We start from the raw sequence: 26,166 nt of genomic DNA, 5'->3' as shown, positions 1-26,166 counted from the left end.
GATTGATCTGAAGGTCATTTATGATGCACAGCACATGGTGGGGAGTAAGATATGGCTCTATGGGCTGTAGTCTAGTGACATTTTCTTGTCATGTCTTCCTATATCCTAACTATTTAAATATGCTTTAATATTCCTATGAAGACATATGAAGTGTGCATGGGTACAGTGACTGGTACGCCTTCTATTCTACTTTTTTTAATACGTTTTTTAATTAAATATTTTTTTAATAGAGTAATCAGTGACATTTTATATCAAGGTACATATATTCTCCAATTACTATGGGCTTATTTGCATGCTTATTAGCAGCACATTTCTTTTTATTATTATAGTAATTATAAAGCACTTAATACCTTAAAGTATGACCATATTCTACAACTACCGGGCCTTTAACGAAGAGTTTTCCCTCTGAAATTGCAAAATTAGTACATGAATTATGATCGTAATGTGCTTATCTCAGCTATAAGGTATTGGTAATACCACAATAATATCTTAATAACACCTTATGAATATTTTTTATGAAAACAAAGCACAAAACTACTACAACTAGTGTTGATAATGCCCACATAACATTCAGGTCATGCAGAAGAATGAATTGAAAAGTGCTTTATGATGACTAATAAAAGACCTATAATATACATGATAATGTGGGTACCCTACTAAAAAGTGTTACCAAGTAATCAAATATTCTATGCTATGCAGAGTTTATTATTTAGGGGGACGCACACACAACTTAAAGATTTCCCTTCCTGGTTTTATTTCCCTTGTCTGTCTGTGATGCGCAGCAGCATGATGCCCGCATCCCTCCCATCCTCCCTCTCTCATGGACCAATCGCATTCGTTTTCCCGCTGCCACCCAGAGGTGTCACTCAGCCACGCTCCTCCAATAGAAAAGTTCAGAGGAACGGGACGCTGAGGCGGGCGGGCTGTGGGGCGATGCGGTCCGGGTCCAGGTGTGCCATGCGGACAGAGTACTGAAATTTCACCATTCTGCCTCAAAGGTAAGAACCCACACAACACGCGGCTGTGTGCATGACTCTTGTGTCTGCTCTTGAGTTGGGGGAGAGAAGGGGATGTAGTTTGGCGCTGTGGAGCTGAAATGGACCGGCAGGAGTACCGCAATGCAGAGCAGAGCAGAGAATCACCGGTGCCGCTCAGTCGTCATTGGGGTGAAGTGATGTAAGGGGCTGCGCACTTACTTTTTCAGGCTGCCGGGCTTTTTTTTTTTTTTTTTTTTTTTTTGGGAGTCACTGCGACAAAGTGCAGGATGTAAGGTTGTGTTAGCTTCTCACAAGGCACTTTAGGATTTAGGATTTACACGCAAAAGTGCGTGTGTGTGGATGCAGGGTAGAGATGAAGGTGAAAGTGTGCGTCAAGGGCGCAGTGAGCTACTGGATGCACCATGGCATCTGTTTGGTAAAGGGCAAACTGCCCTTCATGCACTAGAGGGCAACTCCCTGATAAACACTGTTTTATGTGCTGTGCTGGCATAAACTCTACAGATATTGAGTCTAATTTTTCAAATAAATTAGTAAGTTAAAAATAGAACATTTAAAAAAAAATCCACATATTGTCTGGATATTAATTACCTTTCTTTCTCCCTTGCCCCCCTTGACTGTGTACAAAATTTAGCTGCCTCCCTCTCCCTTTTCAGATGTCAAAGAGATTAAGCAACCTGTCATGGCTGCAAGATGGTCAGAGGAAATTGATTATTTCTCCTCTCACATCTCCAACATAACGCCTCATTTTTATTTCATGCTTTTATTTTGACATATTCTTGTCTAGAAATGCAGCAGCAGCACTTAAAAAAGCCCAATTCAATCAACTTAAAACGGGGCAATGGGATGTCCTGATTTCAAACATAACTGAATGTGATTTTTTTGTGTGCAACCTTAAAACACTCAGTAAACATGGTTGTTCAGGCGGACACTGGGCTTAATACATGTGCTGACCTAAATTTCTCCGGCCTGTCCAAAGAGGATCTGTGATGGGATTATCACCAAGGGAAATGCATGAAAACACAGATGAATTGATTAGAATTGGAGGTGGAACAGATTGCTGCAGCTATAATGTGTAAAGCCAAAGCCGTATGTGAAAGTGTAGCCAGTTAAAGTTTATTGATTGTTGTGACGTGTGATGCAGTATTATCAGTCCCAGTCTATCTTTAGGATCTTTCAGATGCAGAAGAGGTCTCGATATTCCAATGCTTTTCCTAACCCCAAAGATTAACTGTCTGCAGGCATATAGCTGTACAAATGCAGCACAGAAGCTGCCAACTGCTGGTATATACTGTTGTGTTGAGTCATCAAGAGTGCACATAAGGAGTCAGTGCTGCAGTCTGTGCTGGTGGATGTGCTGTTTGCCTCTGCTCTCTCTCTCTCTCTCTCTCTCTCTCTCTCTCTCTCTGTCTCTCTATTCCCCTCCTCTCTTGCTCTCTAAAACGTGCCTGCTGAGGCTCCTGGGAGGTGGCTGTCTGGCCTTTCTCTCCTCCTACATTGTGTTTTCATATTCTTCTCACATCCAGAGTGACTCAGCAAATGACTGTTAGCTTTAAGCTACAATTACTGTAAGATATACAGGAAGTTAATAATAACATCTTAGATTTATATAGTGCCTGTAAGGACACTTATGAATTATGTTCATAAGTGACACAAGACACAAACAAACAAACTGAAACAGGTGACAAAGATGAATGTGTGTGGGGAACAGATGGAGTCCAAACAGAAGGTTATGCATGCATGGATGAGTTATGAGACCAGGGTTACTGTAGATAACAATATTTATTTACGTCAGAAAAACTGACTTGTATCTGTGTAAAGTTTGACAAAAGATGTGATTGGGTATGTAACAACTCAGTAAGCCACTCAAAAGCCACAAAAAAACCCTGAAACCTCATGCATAGTGCAGACTTGTCTGCAATTGTTGACTTGGGGCGGCTGTGGCTCAGTTGATGGAGCGTTTGCCCACTGATCAGAAGGTTGGTGGTTCAATCCCTGACCACGGCAGCCTACATGTCAAAGTATCCTTGGGCAAGATACTGAACCCCAAATGGCTCCGATGCTGCGTTCATCGGTGTATGAATTAACTCCCAATGGTGGCAGGTTGCACCAGTGTGCCCTGGTAGCCTCTGCCACCAGTATGAATGTGTGTGTGAAAGGGTGAGTGAGCGCAGTCTGTAGTGTAAAGCGCTTTGGATAAAAGCTCTATATCAATGCAGTCCTTTTACCATTTAGGACAGAGAGTTAACTCACACTGAAACATAATAGAAGATTTTTTTTTTATGTTTCACAAACACAAAAAGTGTCAGCCGCTGTCAGTTACAAGCTAACAACATAAAAATGCTAACAAGACTTTCTGATAGACAAGGAGTCTGTTGTGCACCAAAATTGCCATCTAGCAGTCTGAGTCTGTCTTACATGTAGTCTCATGTTTCCTTAAACAAAGAAAAGAAAGAACAGACAGTGCAGTCTGCGGATCATGAGCGGTAGTTGGCCTGCACTACTCTGTCACTGGTCAACCTAGTGCTAGCAGCAGTGATGGGCATGGCTGTACCGACAATTTCTCAATCATAGAAAAAGACGGTAACAAAAATACTGACAAAGGGCTGAAAGCACTTATATGCTATGTTGCACAACCATGTTGAACAAAATATTATTATATTTTTCTGGTGGGGATGACTAAAATTTGTACTTTATTCATACATATTCACATTTTAACATATGTTTCAGAATTCCAGATTTACACGTCCTAACATTTCTAAGGGAAGATTGCTTTTTCCTGTCCATTAATGTTCCCTGATCGCACCCCCTGGCCTGTGACATTATAGGAAGATTATCAGATGGATCCTGAACTTTAACCACACTGTTTAGTGGCTTTGATTTCGAGGTCTGTGAGGTATTTTGTAGCTAGCTGGAGTAAACATGTTACTCCAGCTGGTGTTTCCTCATCAGTAAACATAAACTCCAAGAAACCTCAGCTTTATGTTCTATAACAGTGAATCTCACCTTACAGCCCACTGGCCATTTTCTGATTCACAATGAAAATAAGGTGCAGTAGTGCATTAAAAAGCAAAGTAGAGTACTAGAGCCAGTTTATAAAAGTTCCTGGGAAGGCTCTTCTAGATTTGACTCGCCTTTAGTCAGAAAATGTCTGTTTATCTAACTATGTCCCACCTCTATCCTCAGCACTCTGCCAAGACAGTTGATAGGAGAAACACTGCACTTCCTTTCTGCAGGCTTTTCGTCAAACCGCAGCAGCCGGTATTAGAACTGACAACCATAATTTGATGAAATGGCTCTGTGCAATTTTATGCATCTTGGATGCTTTTCCCCACAACAGCTCAAATGATGTTAGTGGTTCAGAATCTGATTCAGTAACATACACTGACCAAGATCAGTCATAGTTACAGAAATATTGCCTTTTTTTCAGTTAAACATGGATTTTTGCCTTATTTTGGACTTTTATCATTTCCAAATCTGTGTACAAACATTTAGACAGGCTCAACAGATAATAAATAACATCCCAAAACTAGCTTAAAGATAAAAAAAAAAGTCCACTGAGGACCAACTAAAATCATCAGATCTGGGCAAAGTCATTTAGTTTGTTCTGTCACTCTCTACAATGATTTGGCTTCAGTGGTGCCCAAAACAGCTGCACCTAACTGTTGGGAAAACCCTGCATTCAATAAAGATTAACCTAAATTCACACACTTGACTAGCCTACAATACATACTATCTAAAATGATACAATTTACTTTAGGGGTGTACTGCTGCAATTCTTTCTGTCCTAATACAGACTTCAATACCTCAACTCTAAACATCTGGCAACACAGAGTAGCAACAGGTACCAGGGCCATATTTTTCTGATTTTGGAATTCTTTTTAATGTAAGTTGACATGACGCCAGGGATTGCTGAGGGGTCAAACTCTATCAGCAAATGGAAACACAGTATTATGCCAGTTGCAATGGGATGGTTATTTGATGTTTTCACATGTCAACAATACAAGGTATTTCCTTTGTGCTGCAGTGTATTCAGAATGTAACATGTTAAGTTCTCCACTGGAGCTTTATGAGTGTACACAGTACAAAGATTAACCCTCCCCCTTGATCTCATCCTGGTCATCTTCATCAGTCCTGGGTTCATCCAGCTCTATATCTCCATGTCCATCCCCCAACCTTCGCTCTCTTTATAGCTTTGTCTCTCCTTGAATGTCCTGTTTGACAGTTAGAGTTGAAACAGTGCAGTTTCTCAGCAGTATGTTATTTCATCCTGCAGAAGTGATGTGTAAGCATGTGTAAGGGACCAGCTGGAGCTGTCTAGGTACTGCAGAGCTACCTTGTGTTTGGCTCACAGACGGCCCTGTAGTGTGTCCGTGTGTGTCAGCGTGCACACACAAACACACAGTATACAGGCCTGGTGACTCTGCAGGTGCACGCACTCAGCTGAGCAAGTGTGTTTGCAGTATTCTGCTGAGTCATTCAGTCACAGCCTGAATCATTTATATGCACTGTGCAGGATTCCAGCTAGTTCTGTACACTGGCATCAGTCTGGTGTTTTATCTTGAGGGTCACATAAGTGTTTTAATATACAATGAGGTAAGAGCGAGTTAAACAAAGTACTTGTGTTATGTATGGGTCAGTGACAAATAAGGATTGGCAAGACGTCAAATGGTGTAACCACAAAAAAACGATAAATATTAAATACTTCATCCACCTACATTGTATTTTATATTATTTTTTATGTATTAGTGGACTTATACATATAATTACTTCATTTTAAAAAACATCAAATTATTTTCCATATTTACCATTTCTACATTTACACATTTTTGTCAATATTGAGCAGAACATATTCTAAATACAACCATATTTTTCTTAAGTTTTGACAAATTATGTAAAAGTTGTGATATACCATAGTGTTGCAATGTAAACATGGATTGTATTTTTTTTTCTCATTTTAGTTCACATTTATTTTTCTGTATATCATCAGATTTTAATGGGAAGAAAATTACTGGTTACACCAACTGACACTGGGTTAGATCACTTCATTGACCCGTATATTAAAAAACAGCATTTCTAACAGCATTTTTGGCTCTTTTTTAGCCCACACCAGTTCATGTCCTGTCCATCAAGTTGTTGTCTCTCTGCCCACCAACCAAACTCTCGTGGCTGCAGTTAGTTGATTTGTTGACCACCATGGCTTCCACTGCTTTGCTGCTCCTGGCCCTCTCCTCCTCCGTCTCCCTCACAGGTAAATTATACCTTTTACCCCCTTAAATTAAGTGTAAACCCTGTGAAGACTATTATCTAACATCACCATGTTTCTGCCTTGCAGTGGCAGTGCTATTTGGCGAGCCTAGAATTTATGGAGGTGAGTTTCTTGGAATTGTTGTCCAAAATAGTCAGCACACACACACACACACACACACACACACACACTGGTTTTCATAGATCATGGGGACTCCAGTTTTAGTCATCAATTGTGGGGACCACCCTTTCTAGAGGTTGTAGAGAGCTGAAAAAAATTGAGTAAACTTACCATAGCTCAGTTAGCCTGTACACGCCTTCAAACCTCTGAAATGATGAAGTGATGTTTTAATCAGGCTTCATGGGGACATTCGGAAAAAACAGTAAACATGCTTTCAGGGTACACCATTTACATGAACTAGCATATTCACACAGATTATTTGGTGACTTATCGGGACCTACTTTTACATAAAACAATGAAAATGATATAGGCCAAATTGGCATATAAGCCAATTCTATAATTATGGCATTTGCAAAAATGATATTGAGTAGAGACAGTTCAAATTATCTTGAGCTTTAGATGTTCATATATTACAAAGCATTTTTGACCATTATACTAAATGCATACTGTTTGAAAATATTGTCGGGCCAACTTGAATGTGAAGAACTGAGTAGTGAATTATTATTCAGAAAGTCTTTCCACAATAAGAGTTTTATTCCCTGCCTGGCCCAACACACACACACACACACACACACACACACACACACACAAGGTTTTAAATCAGTGTGGAAGCTAATTGATGTGTAAATCTGTCAGATGATGCTACTGGATATGGCCCCATCTTCGAGGAGGAGCCGATTGATGTGGTCTACACTGAAGACTCACCTGATGGGAGAATCTCTATGAACTGCAGGGCACGAGCGAACCCCCCTGCTACATACAGGTTACACACACTAAAGATAATTCATATACAATATACATACACACTGCAAAAAAAGAAAAGTTGGGTGAACTCAAAATTTCAAGGCAACAAACTTTGATCAAATTTTAAGTTGGACAATTAAACTAAATATTTTAAGTTTTGTTTTTGAGTTTGCTCAACTCTGAATTCAGATTTTTGTACTGATAATTTTACATTGTAATAACTTTTAATCCTTACTTCTGCTAACTTCTGCAATGTGCTGAATTGGCACGATTGTAATGCCGCTATGAAATGTCAGCTAATGTTGCAACCACAATTTGGAGTTAGCATTGATACGCTAATGGCTACTCTTGTAGCTGTAACAAGCAGCGCCGCTAGCATCAGTTAGCCGCTAGCATCAGTTAGCCGCTAGCATCAGTTAGCCGCTAGCTTTCGCTAATGACCGAATTTCACCGCTTTCCCGCATTTCACAACAAAGAAATAAGAGTTAGCAGAACTATTGTCCCTTGTTGTGAACCCCAACTTAAAGATTTAAGCAACAACAACTCACTAACTTGTTTTTGAGCATACAACTGGCTTCCTTTGTTGTGCTCAATTACATAATTGCCCTAAATATCAATAATTTATATTTCCAAGTTTTACAAACTTAAATCACTGTTTTAGGCAAAAAATACAAGTTGGCTTTTTTTGCAGTGCAGTATTTAACATGCCACAGGTATTGTACTTTACATCGTGTGGTTTGACTGCCAGGTGGCGGCGTGATAACTGGGAAATCAAGCTGATGGAGCAGCCAGACGAGCACTACAGCCTTGTGGGGGGGAACCTGGTTATCACCAACCCCAGACAGAAGAAGCACGCAGGAACATACGTCTGCGTGGCCAGGAACATCTACGGCACCGTCATCAGCAAGGACGCCAGGGTCAAGTTTGGATGTGAGCATGTCAACTCTGTTGGTCTCATTCTCCAGCCCAGCTCCAATTATCCTTAAAAATATATTTTCTTGGTGTCACAAAAGAAACAAGGATCTCAAAGATTCCCTTCTTGTTTAACCCTCTGAACCCCAAGTAGTTTGAGGATGCTTTTTTGTTTTTTCTTGTCACATTTTACTCACTGTGTCCACATAATTAAAATCCTGTCCCTCTATTGAACAGAACCATCATGGCTAGAAGTAGGGGGAACTCAAAGATGTCTTGTGCAGTCTAACACAGTCATAAAGCCATAAGTCTTAAAGGGGAAAATATTTTAAATGTTTTTTACATGATCTTGTTGCTAACAGTCTCTTTCCCTATTTTGATTAAATAGCACTGTTTTAAGCTTGAATTTGGTTCCTCATGGAAGCTTTTATAACACGATTCCTTAAAAAAATCAAAGAATGTATAATCTGATTTATTTTGTATTTTTATATATTTTTTTAAACAAAACATGTCCTTTTACAGTAAACCCAGAGGTGAGTCGTGGGGTTCAGAGATTCAAAGCTGGTGTTGTGGTTTTGATGTTTTGTTTTCATAATTTATAATTCCTTATTCTTTTTTTTGTTTTCTCATCTGCAATGTAGTTTTGGAGGAGTTTCCCCAGGAGGAGAGAGACCCAGTGTATGTCAAAGAGGGACAGGGGGCTGTCCTGCTGTGTGTCCCTCCAAAAGCCTGGCCGCGTACGTACATCTACGCCTTCATGTCTCTGGTAGAAAAGCCAGACTTGAGAAGATAACAAAAGCAACTGGTCCCTTTGTCATTTTCCTTTTCAGAGGAGGTGACATACCGCTGGATCTACAATGAGTTTCCAGTTTTCCTGTACACAGACAACCGTCGGTTTGTCTCCCAGAAGACGGGGAACCTGTACATCTCTAAAGTGGAGGCTCAGGATGCAGGAAACTACTCCTGCTTTGTTTCCAGCCCCGTCATTGGGAAGAGTGTCTTCTCCAAGTTCATCCCCCTCATCCCGTTACACCCCGATGTTGGTAAGTAGATTACAGCTGTGAAAAAAATACACAGAATTTAAAGAGAAACACTATCTTGTCATGTTTCTGATCTGCAAGATTGAAAATATTGGATTTGATTTACTTCCCCAGCCACTGGTGAGGAGAGAAAATACCCAGCAGACATCAGGGTGAAGTTTCCAGATACTACTGCCATGCTGGCATCTAATATTACATTGGAGTGCTTTGCTCTTGGAAAGTATGTTGTATTTTTTGTGTTTACTCAGTGTATTGATGGCTCATAAGATATACGCTTTCACATAGGAACTGGTTTATTTACTTTGTGCGTCTTTCAGTCCCATCCCTCATATTGTTTGGAGGAAGGTGGACCACACAGACCTCCCACCAAATCATGAGATCAGTGAATCTGGAGCTGTGCTTCATTTGTTCAATGTGCAATACGAAGATGTGGGAGGATATGAGTGTGAAGCCATCAACACTAAAGGAAAGGACTGGCACAAGGCCTGGCTGTATGTGGAGTGTAAGTGATTTTATTGTTGAGTTTACTTTACCTAAGATCAGATTGTAGAGTGCACTCTTATGCCTTAGGGACCCACCATAGACTCATTTTTAAAGAGGGGACGTTTTTTTGGTGAATAAAATTGAGGGAATTCAATTCATAAGATGGTCAGCTTTCCACTGATAACCAATTTTTGCTATTCCAAGACTTTCCAGTGATGCCCAATTTATGCAATTTCAAGATTTTCCAGTGGTACCCAATTCATCCAATTCCAAGTATTTCCTGTGGTACCTAATTTATGCAATTCCAAGATTTTCCAGTGTGGCCCAATTTATGCAGTCACAAGAATACCACAGTATGCAAAGTATTTAAAAACACTATTTTACAATAGGCAAAACTGCATGTTTTTTTCCTTTTGGATAACCATAAAGTGGACCTGTCTGAGGAAAGATTGCTTGTAACTTGTGGGTACCCATAAAACTCAATTTCATCAGATATATTGAGATCAGAGGTCAAGGGACCCCTTTGATAAAAGCCACATCAGTTTTTCCTTGCTAAAATGTACCTTTAACTTCAGAGTTTTATTTGGCCCATTTCCCAGCAAGCTAGCCTGACATACTTAGTACCAATGGGTGCTTGGGTAGTTGGGTATAATGCAATTATTTGCACATTTGTGGTCCATCTGTTTGTGATTATATGCAATACTATATTCGTTTATGCCCCTTTTTATTTGTTCAGCTGCTCCAGAGTGGGCAGAAACCATCAACAACACTCAGATCGACATCGGCTCAGAGCACACCATGCGCTGTGTGGCATCAGGGAAGCCCTTCCCTTTCATCCGCTGGTACAAAGATGGATATATGGTAAAAAACAAAAGTCATACATTTTGTCTACTTCCATTAACCTCCTGTGACCCTGCGCCCTCATGTGGACATTTCATTTTAGGTTTTATGGACCTTAAACTTAATTCTGCTTAACTATAACATGTTGTTCTCAGTAGTACACACTCTAGAAAAAGCACAATACATAAATTAGTGTAAAAACAACATGGCAGCACCTTGCTAAAGTCAATCAACAGCTTATCCCTAGACAAAAGTGGACCAGGTACAAAATCTGACCAGATTTTATGGTTAAAACTTGGTCATTTATGCTTAATAATGTTTGTACCTTGATATTCTGTGCAAGTTTGACTATCTTTAGCAATAGCAACAAGCTACAACTCTGTTAATCAGGAAGTACTCATTTGAGAACGAATAGACTTTTACTATCATTCTTCCAAAGAGAGGGAGTAAATGTAAGGAAATAAAAGTTTTAGACACTGGTGAATTAATTGTGTTATACAGTAAAATTAACCAATTTGGTTTTTTTCAAAAACTACTTCCTGTTCAAAGTCATTGCTTAGTTTTTGTACTTATCATGTCCTACAAATCCAACATATCAAATATCTAGGAGAAACTAACAATACGTACCAAATAAAAGCTTGGGTCTCAGGAGGTTAAAGAAATTAGGGAGTACATGGTATTAACTTTCCATTTGGGTTGTGTGTGTTTCCAGTATGGGAAGGGGGAGTTGAAGTTTTCCAGTCTCACTTTTGATGACTCAGGAATGTACCAGTGCGTCGCTGAGAACTACTGGGGCATTAAATACGCCAACGCTGAGCTGCGAGTCATCGGTGAGATTTATAAAGAAACAGAGCTTATTGAAAAAACACTGTGTTGAAATTGGAAAAAAGCATAGATGATATGAAATTTAGGACAGCAATGACTAAACGTGAATTCACACTTTATAATCTCCTCTCAGCCTGTGCTCCTACTTTCGAGTTTAACCCTGTGAAGAAGCAGCTTCTTGGGGCTCAAGATGGCCGCGTGGTGATCGAGTGTAAACCTCGAGCTGCTCCCAAGCCGCGGTTCACCTGGAAGAAGGGCAAAGAGGTCCTCTTCAACAACTCACGGTCAGCCAAACTTAGCATCAAACAGTGTGCTGTCCCTAGCTAATCCACTTTCAAGCACTTTTAAACGACTGTGCTCATTTTGTAGGATTTCCATCATGTATGATGGGACTCTGGAGATCATCAACGCCACCAAAAACGATGAGGGCATGTACACCTGCTTTGCTGAGAATGACAGAGGAAAGGGAAACAGCTCTGGCTTTCTCACCATCACAGGTCCGTGAAGGTGTGCATTTTTGTTTGTGTCCATATTTAAAGATAGAGAACACTCACAGTTTACTTGCATCTCATCTCTAGAGGCGACCAGCATCACAGAACCACCTGAAGACACGGAGGTCAAGGTTGGCGATGAGGTGGTTCTGAGGTGTGCCGCTTCACACGACCCCATGCTGGACATCACATTCATCTGGGCCATAGACTTCAGGGTCATCGATTTTGACTCTGAGTGGCAACACTACGAACGCGTACAGGTAGGACTATTTAGTGACTATGCTCACATTATAGTCCATGTCAACACCTTTCTATAACAGTAGGTCTTTTGTCTGTAACCCTTTTTGTCTCTTAGTTATAATCATTTAAATATGCCCCAGGGTTAAGGTTCAAAGGTCAATATCTCAAAGCAAGAATATTATAGAACCTTTAAAATTGATATATGTTACAAACGCGTACAGGTAGGAGTGATGGTTCATTTTAACCTCCTTTAGCATCTTACACTCACCTGAGACCAGACCTCACTCTTTTCCTTCCTCTGTTATCTTCCTGTTCGCACAGAACGAGGATGGCAGCGGTGACCTGAAAATAAAGAATGTCCAGATTTGGCACGAAGGTCGCTACACCTGTACGGCTCAGACAGTGGTGGACAGCGATACTGCGTTCACTGATCTCAAGGTTGTAGGTCAGTCCCAGCATGGCTTACTTCAATTGATAATGGATGCTTAGCTTATTTTGGATTTTTAATCATCTTAAACTGCGGTTGGATTTTTGTCATGAGTGTTGGTCTTGTAGTAGAAAATCTTTAAAGAAAAACACATGACAATGTAGATTTGAATTACAGCCTTGTGCCGGATTTAATGCAAGTATCAAAAACAGATACAAATGTCATGTTCAGAACAACTCTGAGGAGATAACACTTTGTTTTTCTCTTTTTACCTTGTAAGTTCTTGCGTCACAATTTCTGCGTAACTCTGGCTCATGTCCTGTTATTTCCTCTCATGTTCCAATTTTGATATAAGAGCACACTTGGGAGGATTCAGATTCCTGTTCTCATGTTATCATAACAACCAGGGCATCTGATCCGGATATGCTAAGCTGACTTGACGAATGAGTTTTCCTTTCCCATGAAAACTAAAGTGCTACTTGTTACCAAATCATGCATTAACTGTTTATACTACATAATATACATTTTCAACAGAATTCTCTTACAAATCCTCCCTTTTAATGGTGTTAACCATTAACAACATCTGTGGGAATTTAGTTGAAAATGTGTTTTCTATGAATTAAGTTCGAAAATATGGTTTCTATGTGCGTGTAATGGTTACATGATTAACTTCACTGACAACATTAATTATTGTGAAAGCAAAAATATAAAGCCTCAATTGGTGTATAATACATACAAACAACCATCTTTCACTGATTATATACTTAACTGCTAACTCTTTACTGTTACATGATACACAAATGGATTATAAAGTACTGATGAACCCTTATACATGTTCAGTTTGTGAGATGCAGCTCCCCCAGTGTGCAATCCGTGAAAAACCCTGTCGGCTGTTTACAGAGAAAAGGCGGATGTGGTCCCAACCCGTCATGGCGGCCATACACTTTTAAGGAGCGTCACCTCACAACCACTGAACCTGATAACTGAGCATTATATTTATTTTTACATGTAGAATATACCACAAATCAATTACCATTAATGAGTATTATGGGTGATACATGTTGCCTGATTATACATTACTATTTATATATTTTGATGAATACAGACATGATATATGTGTATTTTTAACACAGTAAAACACAGGAAATAATTATAATATCTTTAAGTGCCTAACTGATTACACATCCTCTATACCTGTGTGGTTATTTGATGATTCAACACTACTCCAGACATATAATGACCACAAAAAATAAAAAAAATCTTTAAAAAATGCATATGCTGACTGATTATACTAATTACAATGTGCTTATATTAAACTGATAATACTGTTTAACACAAAATGAGTAATTTGGCTAAACACACATAAGGATAAATGAAAAACCAACACAGAGGCAAATCATATTATGAACATGTATATGTGCATGTGTGTATATATGTATATATGAGACAAACACAGAGAGGCAACCACTAAACAAAAATACTCAGAATGTGATCTAAAAGCAATAAGAACAGCAGATTAGCAAAATAAATTCTCATTAGTGTTACTAGTGGTTTGGATTGCTGTTTTACAATAGAAGAGAACAGTGAATTGTTTTCAGTTCTATTGAAGAGGATAACCTGGTTTGTGGTAAAACCAGTGGTTTGTGACGGCCGAGTTGTAAATCTGTCCTGCCCGGACGCGAGTTTGTGATTTTGTGACCAGCGTGTTGGCTGAAGGTCTGGAGAGATGTAATTTTGTTGTGTGTTATCAAAACGACAGAGCCGCAGTAGACCTTCCCAGAGCTCAGGCAGACAGACTTGCGGATCTTTTGTGATTTTGACTAGACGAGTCTAATGTTTACGTGGAAGTTTTTTCCACTAGTGAAAGAGGACAGCACTGGCTGAGACACATCTCATCGAGTGGTTTGGTTGTGCCAATTAAAGTGAATCCTCTCCAGATATAAAGGGCAGAAAATAACAAATATTATACATATTAACCCTTTATCAGGCAAAGAACTATATTTGGTAACTTCAGGTAATATTTAGAGAAAAAAAGACAAAAAGTCGCAGATTTAAGAGATTTAAAGTGGCAAATCTGCGCGGGAAAATTTGCAGATTTACGAGAAAAAAGTGGGAAAAAAATTACTTTTTTTCTCCCAGATTCACCACTTTAACCATTAATAGGGCACTCATTGAAATACTTGCAAATTCCAAAATTCAACCCTAAAGAATATTGGAGGATATTACATACTGCCAGAATGTGTAAAAAAAAACATACGAAAATAATATTTTGAGAAAAAAATTACGAGATTAAAGTTGCAAATCTACAAGAAAAAAAATCGCAGATTTATGAGATTTAAAGTGGTGAATCTGGGAGAAAAAAGTTGCTTATTTCCCACTTTTTTCACGGAAATCTGCGACTTTTTTCGCGCAGATGTGCCACGTTAAATCTCTTAAATCTGCGACTTTTTTTCTTGTAGATTTGCCACTTTAATCTTGTAAATTTGCGACTTTTTTCTCGAAATATTCCCTGAAGTTACCAAATATAGTTCTTTGCCTGATAAAGGCTTAATATGGATACCTGTTAGAAGTGCGTAAGTACAGACCTCACAATCAAATTAGATGATTGACACAGATTAATTGGACAAGAGGTCAGAATGGTGTAATTCCATGGTACACTCAAGAAATCCAATATGTTTTAGAAAAGAAAAGTCTAAATACCAAAGTGAACAAATCCCAGATTGACTCATACTAAGGACTGACTGACTGACGATGTTATAATATATCTACTTAAAAGTATTATAATATTTTAATGTTTCTGTTATGAAGTTTAATGTGTTTTATATATGTGATGTGTACATTGTGTTACGTGATTGTAAATACATGTAGTACACATATGCTGAGCTAAAGTTGAGAGCAGTTCAAATGCTCTAAGCAGAGAACAGAAAGAGACACACAAACTCTGGCCACACCGACAGAATGCACACACCTACAGGAAACGACACACACACACAATACGACGGCACTCACAGAGCGCACACACACATTCCCTTGACCCTACAACTCCGTCAACTCTGATCCAATGTTATCCTTTACTTTTTTTTCTCCCAAGGAAGAAAGTTATTAGCTAGAGGTTTTTGGAATTAAACGAGCAGATAGGCCCACAATAAGACTTTTAATCAACTCCTAGAACTGTTTGGATTCATTTAAGACTATAAATTGATTGTAAACTGACAGACATTTGTTTAATTAGAATGACATCTCACAATACCAAAGATGATTTTACTCATGACATTTTATTAATGATTCTGATGTCCCAACTCCACAGTTCTGAACACTGGAAGGGAGGAGTCTGGAAATTAAGAAAAGCTTGATGCTTTGCCGCTTGATTTCTTGCATTTAACAGAGCATGAGATACTAATGCTAACTACCTATGCCAAAACGATTACTGGGTCCCTATAAAAGACCCTCGCTTGAGCAGCCACAAGCTTAGATAACATGACGCAACTAACAGCAAGCCAGAGATCAATCAAGCTACAGGAAGAAAGAAGGGAACCAGATCATGAGAACCAGCCAACAGGACAGCCAACAGCAGTCCAGGAGGAAGAAACACCACCTGGTGTCATTTGAAGGACAACAAACACAAGGACAGTATGGTTCAATGTAGACAATACCAGAAAATTACTGTGTGGTGCACGATAAGAATGAAAACATTTTGTTGTTGATATTGTCAAGGCAACTGGGGCAGCTGATGGAGAAGCTGAAGCTTCATGTGATCCAGGAAGCTGGCTCCTAGTAGAGAGGCAGCAAGCTGCAGGAGGAGCAACACCCAAATGAAAAAAGATGAGTACGACGCAACACACACACCATCCCAGACAGTGCTGACCCATACCAGCATTCACACTTCATACAGACAAGAACATGTCACACCAACATTATAGATAAAGCACATAGAACAGATTGGCATTGGGCGGCCCGCGGGCCACACCAGAAATTAGAAATCAATATAAACCGCAGTGCTTTTATTTTGAAAAAAATAGCAAACATTAGCATTAGCACTAGAGCTAACAAGCACTTTTACTATAGTTAAGACAACAAATATAGGCACTAATATGTATGACAGAATAAAATAAACTTTAATAAACCTTGTGTCCTGTCAGTCAGCCACTATAGAAGCCTTTTTGATACTTTATATCAACTTTATATGAATTACTACGCACTCGTTATTATTTACCGTTCGTTTTTTCATTTACCTGTTCTACCGGTTATTTCCTGTCACTACCTTTCAAAATTAAAGCACCTGTTTCACACTGGACAGCACCTTTTCAAAATAAAAGCATCACAACATTGTAAAACACCTAGAAAATGTACAAACCTATATAATACAAAAACAACAATAGGAACCTTGCTAAAGGTCATTAACAGTTGTGTTTAAAATAAATGGAATAGTGATATAGTGATTGGAGTATTTACTACTTTTTACTGCTATATTTGATTTATTCCACATTAACAGTCTTATCATAACATGTATTCCTATCAGTAGCAGCTCAAAACCAGATAATTTACTGTGTTTCATAAAGCGATTACATTAATATTGAGCAGAACTTAGTTCAGAGTTTTGGTCAGGCCCCTGCTACCTTCGTGGTATTGGTCATGTGGCCCCTTGGGAAAATTAATTGCCCACCCCTGACATAGAACATTCTCATTTCAAACAGTCAGGAACATGTTAAATAGATTTATGTCCCAGGAAGAGACAGAGCTATTAAGGTAGCCACACAGACTGCAAGTTACACAAAGTGTGCAGAATTTAACCTGCTCACCTCACAAGCTGTTACACCAACATGTTATAGTAGATTATATAAGACATATTGAATGTTTGCAAATGCTGCATTTCTGAATGTTGAAGGATGTGATATGACTGTAAACTGTAATGTGACTTCAGTTTATTATCATAGTTCTCACATGTCAAATGACTCTACCCTTCAGAAGTAGACTAGAATGGTTTGAGTCCAGGGCCGGTCTGAAGTCCAGACTTCTTTTGATCATAAATAATAAAAATGTTAACTGGTAACTGTCAGACAAGTGAAATCCTGAAGGTGTTCAGTGAGCAGCTGCATGCTACCATGGCATGACAGAACAGACAGGTGTTTAATATGTAGTTAGCTGTAGTTTGAGAAATATTATTGTACATTCATTTACATTTTGCATAGAAGAATGCTGGTAGGGGGGAGACTGTCATGGGATTGGGTGAACTCAATTTTAGAGTAATAAAGAGCCGTTTTGGCTAAGGCATTAATCAGTTCTAATTCTGGTTTCCTTTGACATGTTGCATCGTATCCATGCTGAAGAGATGGAGTCTGAGAAAAATGGACCTGTTTCTACCACCTGCCTACATGATGAAAGTGACATTTCAGACTATATGGCAGTGTCATATGCATCTCCATAGTGTATATGGAGTGTGAAGGGCTTTAAAAACATGGCAAGTGAACAATCTAGGAAAAAGGTAATGGAACATTTAGCAGCATCACAATGAAGGAACTTGGACTGTGAGCAGAGGACATCGAGGGACGCTTAAAGAAACTGAAGTGCACCACATAAAATAAATATATTGTAACTATCACAGTTATGTTAAACATTACACATTTTATACATCTAATATCCTCCAAAGTTATGTTACTTGATTTGTCTATAATACTCAATTAAATTGACTTGTGTTTTATCTTACATGTAACAATATATTGGTTTGGTTATTCTGTTCAGTGATGTGGAGTCATGTCGGGTGGGGCCGCAGTTCGACTTTCCTCATAAACATGACAGCCTGTATGAGGTTTTCACCAACTACAACTCACACACAGAACATGCATAAGTGTTTATTAATGTTTATAATCCACTTGTGTATCTCATGGTAATTAATCATGTTATTGGTGAAGGTTTGCTCATAACCATTAAAAAGTGTCTGACTTTATTGATGTGTTGTAAAATTTTCATTGGAAAATGTATATACAGATACCAGTATACCAAACACATATTTGTCCACAAGGAAATATCTTGCAGGAAAGTACCCACCCAAAAGGAAAAACTCACTGGCCAAACCCGCCTGATGTATCCTGTTTGGATGACCTGAATTTGGAAATCTCCCAAGAGTTCCCATGTTTATATAGAAACACACATCTTCCAAATGAATTTCCGTAGATGTTGTTTATGGTTATCTCCATTAAAGGGGGAATGTGTTGTGAATTAATGTGAATATGTATTAAAATATCAGACATAGCAGTTTAAAAATGCATCACATATGATTTGACAAACACAGAATTTGACCAACGGTCACAGTTTCTGCTGATTAAGATAAGAGCAGCTCTGATTTAGGAAATCCCACTGCATCATTTGAGAACAATAACAGGAAATCACGATACCTTGGGCACGATTATTAGGTAGTAACAGAAACAGGAAAACTACACAGTTGCTGTTCACACCAATGACCTGTTTGTGTATCTTGAGCATTGTATCTGTTTTTTGATACTTGCATTGCAAGAAACTTTTGGGGTCTGTTAAGATTTTCCACAACAGTCTCAGTCGTGTCATTCATGGCTTTCCAGTTGTTCTGATGAGTGTAGAATTGTATATTTTCTCACCTGATCTCATTAGTACAAATGGTCGATTTCTGGTGCAATTTTAACGATGTAGAATGAAGCAATTTTGAGGAAATTTCACTGTTAAACAAAGATGTGGTTATTTTTACTGACAGAAGCATGATTTGTTCAAGAACCATCAGAAATCTGAAAAGATGGCTTTCAACACCAGCGGTTCATTTTAGTTGTTTGGTTTGACTCTCTCATCATGAGCCAATGCAAAGCAGACCGTCAACGTATTTACCTTGAACCTTTCCTTGTTGATCCAGGTGTTCCCGGGCCTCCTGGTGTGATCCGGGTGGAAGAGATCGGGGACACGTGGGTCAAGCTGTTGTGGACAAAAGGATCAGAGCACAACAGCCCCATTCTCTACTACACTATTCAGACCAGACACTTCTGGTCCCTGAATGAAGATGACTGGAAGGACGCCAACACTTGTGAGTACGGCTCACTGCCAGAAGGGGGCCAACTCACTCTACACTGCAAAAAAGCCAACTTGTATTTTTTGGCCTAAAACAGTGATTTAAGTTGGTAAAACTTGGAAATATAAATTATTGACATTTAGGGCAATTATGTAAGTTAGCACAACAAAGAAAGCCAGTTGTCTGCTCAAAAACAAGTGTGTGAGTTGTTGTTACTTATATCTTTAAGTTGGGGTTCACAACAAGGGACAATAGTTCTGCTAACTCTTATTTCTTTGTTGTGAAAAGCAGTGAAATTCGGTCATTAGCGAAAGCTAGCGGCTAACTGATGCTAGCAGCTAACTGATGCTAGCGGCATTGCTTGTTACAGCTACAAGAGTAGCCATTAGCGTATCAATGCTAACTCAAAATTGTGGTCGCAACATTAGCTGACATTTCATAGCGGGGTTACAATCGTGCCAATTCAGATTGCAGAAGTTAGCAGAAGTAAGGATTAAAAGTTATTACAATGTTAAATTATAAGTTAGCACAACTTACAGTTGAGTTGACAAAAATCTGAATTCAGAGTTGAACAAACTCAAAAACAAAACTTAAAATATTTAGTTTAATTGTCCAACTTAAAATGTTATTGATCAAATCAATTCAACCCACAAGGAAAATGGACTTGAACATTGTTGATAGGATTGCCTGATTATATTCCACAAAGTGTAACACATTTTTTTAGCAGAATACATTTGTGTCTTCTTTAGCTCCAACGGTTCTCGATGGCAATATGGAGAGGGCAGAAGTGACAGACCTGTACCCCTGGTTGGAGTATCAGTTCAGGATCATCGCCGTCAATGAGTACGGCCCTGGAGAGTCCAGTATCCCCTCGCTTAAGATCAAAACCTGGGATGCTTGTAAGGAGAGAATATTAATGTCTAACTTATATTTTATTCAGAAGTATGGGGGCAAAAAAACACAAGGACCTCTTTTCCTTTCTTCACAGCCCCAGTGGTTTCGCCGACTGATGTAGCAGGTTATGGAGGCAGAAATGGCGAGATCGTTATCACATGGACTGTAAGAAAGGCCTAGGTCCATGTGACTTTATTGTACATTACTTGCACACAGCCCCCATTAACAAAATCTAAGAGGTGTTTTTTGCTTTCTGCTTCTTACCCCTCAGCCCGTAGAACCTTGGTTTTTCTACGGCAAAAAGTTTGGCTACATTGTGGCGTTCAGGCCTCACGATGCTGTCGACTGGTGGTACGAGACCATTTCAGACCCTGAGACGAGGCGTTACGTTCACAGGGACTCCTACTTCATTCCCACTGAGGAAGATTTCCAGATCAGAGAGTTTCAGGTGAAGATCAAGTCGTTTAATGTGAAAGGAGACGGACCGTACAGCCTCACCAAGGTCATCTACTACCCCAGAGATTGTGAGGATTTAGTTTTTGTTTGTCTGATTCCAGTTTTTGTTATTTAGAGAATCCTAAATAAAGGGGTGATACTAAACTCCATTTGTCTGACTTCTCCAGTACCAATAGAGTCTCCGACAGACGTCTATGCCCGGCCGGTGTCCTCTACTGAAGCTCTGGTCTGGTGGTTGCCTGTTGTCGACACTGGTACAGGCCTGCAGCAGTACATTGAAGGATACCAGGTACAGAGATTTTATTGTAGAATACCAGCTGAAAAAAACTTCCAAAGAAAAAGGTTTATGGAAAGACATACAGGACTAGCTCTTCACTCAGAAGTGTTAAGTGTTAACCCTTTATCAGGCAAAGAACTATATTTGGTAACTTCAGGTAATATTTCGAGAAAAAAGTTTCAAATTTACTAGATTAAAGTGGCAAATCTTCAAGAAAAAAAAGTTTCGCAGTCGCAGATTCACGAGAAAAAAGTGGAAAAAAACAACTTTTTTTCTCCCAGATTTACCACTTTAACCCTTAATAGGACTCATTGAAATACTCGCAAATTCCAAATTTCAACCCTGGAGAATATTGGAGGATACTACATACTGACAGAATGTGTAAAAAAAAACCATACGAAAATAATATTTTTACAAAAAAGTTTACAAGATTAAAGCAGCAAATCTACGAGAAAAAAATGCACAGATTTATGAGATTTAAAGTGGTGCATCTGGGAGAAAAAAGTTGCTTTTTTCCACTTTTTTCTCGTAAATCTGCAACTTTTTTCTTGTAGATTTGCCACTTTAATGTAGTAAATTTGCAACTTTTTTCTCAAAATATTACTTGAAGTTACCAAATATAGTTCTTTGCCTGATAAAGGGTTAAAGGACTGAGCTGAAAGGGGCATATTTAATTAATGGCTGACAATTCTGCCCTCACTATGCATGGAAGTGCACATTTGCAGCGAATATGTCAGAATTGTGACCAAGCTAATTTAAAATGTCCCCAAGCTAAACTGCAACTGCTATGAAGCCGTGCCAATAGCGACTAACTACTAACCTGAAACAAAAACTGCTGGTGCCAAAATAGATACAATCTTGCTGTTAATAGAGAGCCAGTGAGGAAGTAGAATCATAACAGCTTTATATTTTTAAATTTCTCATGAGTTGGCTTGTGACAATTCTTGCTCCCTCTTGCAATGTATGTTGGACTTCTTAGGGTTATGGGGCTTACAATACAATGGAACTCCTGAAGACAGCATTTTTTATTTCATAGCATGAAGAAAATGTTGCAAAAAAACACACTTTGCAAGCTGAAGCAAAAATATTTTTTCATAGTCTTTATGCAGTCTGTAGTTCAGAACTACATATAGTTAGGGGTGGAGCCGGAAATATATGGACAAATAAATCACAGTCAATATTTTCTTTATGGGATTAACAGACAAACATATAAACATGTTTTGTTTTATTTTATTTCTTTTCACATGATGCTAATACTTTTCCCTGTTAACTGTTAAGCTTTGATCCCCAAAATGTAATTTAATTTCTAAGCTAGCAGTGTAACAAAAGTACAGTAGCTAGGGATTTCTCTCTTTATCCCGTGCACATTTGCATCAAGTATGTCTTTTAAAATTAGCTTCGTCACAGATCTGGCAAAAGGCTGAATTTAACAATGTCCATTGGCTTAAATGCAACTGCTATGAAACTGTACCAGTAGCTACTAATTACTGGCCTGAAACAAACTGCTGGTGCCTGAATAGATACGATGTTTGTCAGTTAAGTAGTAGTAGTTTAACAGAAAACAGTCAAACATACAAAAATTTTAATTGCATTTCATTATTTCACTTCATGCTAATAAGTGAGGATCAAAACAGCTATAATTTAGTTTCTAAGCTAACAGTGCTAGCTAAGAAAGAGCTATCAATCTGTCAATCCTTTCCGTGTCCGGCCGGGTGAGGTTTCCGCAGCACAGCACTGAGGGATTTCTCTCTTTATCCCATGATTCCTGTTATCTGATAGATATATCTTTTTTATTTAATGTTTGTTCCTTGCCAACCAGGTCAAATATTGGAGAAAGTACGATGACCCGGAGCCAGGAGCACACCGCATATTTGTTTCAGCCTCAACCAACCAGACCAGGCTGGAGAACATGCTGCCAGACTCTCACTACCTCATCGAGGTCCGAGCCTTTAACGGAGCGGGCCTCGGACCCCCTGGTGAACACTGTGAGATGTTCACAAAGAGAGCACGTAAGACCAACAGGCACCAAGACAGTTATCTTATTATAATATATTTACAGATATAGAATATTTTAACTTTATTTTATATTCTGTTTTGTCCACAGCTCCACCAGAGCCTCCCAGGATGTGGCGCTATGTTACCTGGACAGGACAGTGGTTGTATGTGTGGTGGGATCATATACAGTATGACTGGTTTGGCAATATTTCCTTCCCACTGTACTACAAGGTGGGTGTGAAAAGCTATAAAATCTATTATATATATCTTTTTATCTTATTTTATTTTATTTTATCTTACTTTATCCTTTGTCTAATTTATTTCTAACCTGCCTCCAGTGTTTCCTCACTGCTCCATGTTGAGATGGCGCTTCCTCAGTTCCTCAGTTTGTGCTTTGTTTTTAATAGGATGGGTGGGATGAAGGTGGGATGGGTGGAGGGTGTTTGTTTCTATGTTTTGTTATCTTTTTAATATCATTATTTTCTCCTTTCTTTTTTTTGTAAAGTGCTTTGTGTTGCATCTCTCTTGTATGAAAAGTGCTATACAAATAAAGTCTGATTGATTGGTTGATTGATTGATTGATATTAACCCATATAACACACTTCACTTTCCCCTATAAGATCAAAGACAAAAAGACAAAATAAAGAATCTCCCCTGCTTTTTGTTTTAAGGTCATGTTCAGAAAGACGGGCTACATCTACGGGAAGGTCTACGTCACTGGCTGGCACTTCATGGACTTCCCCATGCCTCAGACTGGAGACTATGAGCTGCTGGTACGCGGCCGTTACGAAGGAGGGGACGGCCCAGTCAGGATGATCAGCATAAAGGGTACGGCTAGAAATATCAATATAAAAATGTATTTTTTTGTCATCTACTTTTACTACAATTTGGCTCATGTTGTTTCCTCTTTCTCAGGTGAAGCCAATATAATCACGCCCACTGTAAGCCTGGTGTCTTCCATGCTGCTGGCACAGTGCATTGTGGCATTGGAGATCTAAACCCTGCCACAGGTGACGTGTATATAATAGACTCTTGGAAGTAAATGTATGGATAGAAGAGATCCAGTCTTCACCTCCAAACACTCTTTGCACTGATAGTCATTGGTAAAGATCCTTCATCATGCATCTGTTCTGTCACGACAGGGTATTAGTATTAAATAGTTGTTTTTTTTGTTTTTTTTTTACAATAAAAGCACTGGGTGTTGGCCTGAAACCTTGTTTGGACTTTATATTTTAAATGCACAGGAGTGCTGCTGAACTGCATAGGCCAATGTCAAAGCCAGAATGAATGAAGGTATATGATAATGGTTGGAAATGATTAAACTCTCCAGACACTCTTCAGATAGAAATAAAAGCATTCCAGGTTTGTTTGTTTTTCTAAACAGTTTTCTACAGTATGTCTTGTTTTTCCTTTATGTTCTCATCATTGTTTCCTGTTTGGGGCTGAACTGGACAAACGGTACCAAGGTAGAATTTAACCCATAGAATGGGTTATTTATAACAAGCACTATAAATATCTCAGATGGTCAGACAATGATTATTAAGTAAGGAACTGTATGATAATCACTATTTGGTTTGGAATGAGCAGGGGAGAAGTGTGGATGTGTATAGGTCACTCATCCATTGTCTTGTTTTCCTTGGCTCAAACACAAAACATTACATGTTTTAAACAAACTGAATCTTCACTATTATGTTTTCACTTTTATTTTACTTTGCTATATTAATTTTCTACATATTTCACAGCGCTGTGGTATAGATGATGCTTGCTTATTTTTTTTCAAGTTTCACCTGAATCATGTGCATAGACCATTGAAGTATGATTTGTGGCTGCAGCAATAAAAGCCACATCACTTTGATGACAATTTCCATTTGAGACCAATGAGGATTTCTGAAGTGAATATGTAATATTTGAATGAACCATGAGACCAGGGTTGGAAAGAAATCACTGTATATCACATGTATTTCCTTTATGCCAGGCTGCAAAACCATTAAACAGAGTATAACAATCTGTATTGTGTCATTGGAGTTTAATGTATAAGACATTACTGCGGTTCCTTTCAACACAGTGGGCGTTACCATGTCTGAACTCATTCATTCAACTCTTTAATCAAACTGGAACAATCATGAAACCTTCCTATATATTGTAAAATATTCATTCCACCTTTAGATACTACTTTCATGAAAGTATTTTAATTTAAATACATTTCATTTGGGTTTTGCCTGGGTTTCAGTGTTTACTTCTCCTAGGGTTAGAGAGTTTACCATGCTGAAATCTTAACAAAAAACAACATTAACCCTAAAACATCAATGTATAGTGCTCCACAGGCGCGATACTTGTTTGTTTTTTTTGTCAAATTTTTAGTAGTGTGCTTTTAGTTTCTTTAAAAGTTATGTGATTTTTTTTTTTAGGGTTAGGGTTAGTAAGTAAGTAATACCTCTTCCTCATCACTTCTAACTGCAGAAACCCTGCCCTCTGCCTGCATTGTCTCTTTTCTTTTCATTTTGTTTTGTTCCAGACATTCCTGGGGCGTCACCCTTTGGTCACAAAGCCATTAAAATAGTTGACACTATTTCTTCATTTAAAAAATGCAAATATAGCAGAGCAAACACCAAGCGCACCAAGCTTGTGCCAGAGGGATTCTGGAGTTTGCTTTTGTTTGTGTTAGGGTTACGGTTAGACGAGTTTGAATGATCTGTTTACAAAAAAGTGAATTCATTTTAAACGTAGTGAAGAAGGAATAGACTTTTTCATTCATCTCCTTTTGACTGTAATGTGTGATTTAAGTCAGCAGATGGCAGTATATCCATGTGCCACTTTTCAATGATTCCACCATCATTTGGTCAAATCATGAACCCCTTATATATTTAATATTTATTTCTAATCTGAAATATCAATTTTGTCATCCATAGCTTTTTGACAAAGGTTTGTATTACAGTTATAATCAAAGATTTTATTTTGTGTCTGTATGCATATTCTTTCTTAAACATTGTTGTTATTTACATCCACTGTATCATCAGGTTGTCTTCACATTTAAAGCAGTATTAGTTTCTCTTATGGTTATTCTCTTACTGCTCAATCCCCGTCCAGTG

At 38.6% G+C, this 26,166-nt stretch overlaps 1 protein-coding gene across 1 annotated transcript; it reads left to right on the top strand.

Annotated features, from left to right (window-relative positions):
• The first annotated feature begins 863 nt into the window (after nt 1–863).
• Nucleotides 864–25,086, top strand: cntn1b (contactin 1b). Its single transcript, XM_059326119.1, has 24 exons — nt 864–998; nt 6,099–6,246; nt 6,331–6,366; nt 7,060–7,186; nt 7,916–8,097; nt 8,721–8,816; nt 8,910–9,122; nt 9,234–9,339; nt 9,437–9,621; nt 10,339–10,463; nt 11,155–11,272; nt 11,401–11,551; nt 11,637–11,764; nt 11,846–12,018; nt 12,320–12,443; nt 19,303–19,470; nt 20,205–20,354; nt 20,444–20,514; nt 20,621–20,873; nt 20,973–21,094; nt 22,902–23,091; nt 23,187–23,308; nt 23,749–23,905; nt 23,993–25,086. Exons 2-24 carry the CDS (start codon nt 6,192–6,194, stop codon nt 24,073–24,075), a joined length of 3,135 nt encoding a protein of 1,044 aa, XP_059182102.1. The 5' UTR covers nt 864–998; nt 6,099–6,191; the 3' UTR covers nt 24,076–25,086.
• Nucleotides 25,087–26,166: the final 1,080 nt, after the last annotated feature.

This window comes from Centropristis striata, chromosome 22, assembly GCF_030273125.1.
Source record: "Centropristis striata isolate RG_2023a ecotype Rhode Island chromosome 22, C.striata_1.0, whole genome shotgun sequence".
Classification (NCBI taxonomy): domain Eukaryota; kingdom Metazoa; phylum Chordata; class Actinopteri; order Perciformes; family Serranidae; genus Centropristis; species Centropristis striata.
Note: the sequence above shows the minus strand (reverse complement) of the source record. Positions and strands in the feature narration are given on the sequence as shown.

Excerpts from the sequence above, each read along its gene's own strand:
- cntn1b (XM_059326119.1), top strand. The coding sequence starts at position 6,192 with ATGGCTTCCACTGCTTTGCTGCTCCTGGCCCTCTCCTCCTCCGTCTCC. Across the intron at positions 20,874-20,972 it reads CATCTACTACCCCAGAGATT|TACCAATAGAGTCTCCGACA; the intron begins GTGAGGATTTAG and ends TGACTTCTCCAG. Across the intron at positions 21,095-22,901 it reads AGTACATTGAAGGATACCAG|GTCAAATATTGGAGAAAGTA; the intron begins GTACAGAGATTT and ends CTTGCCAACCAG.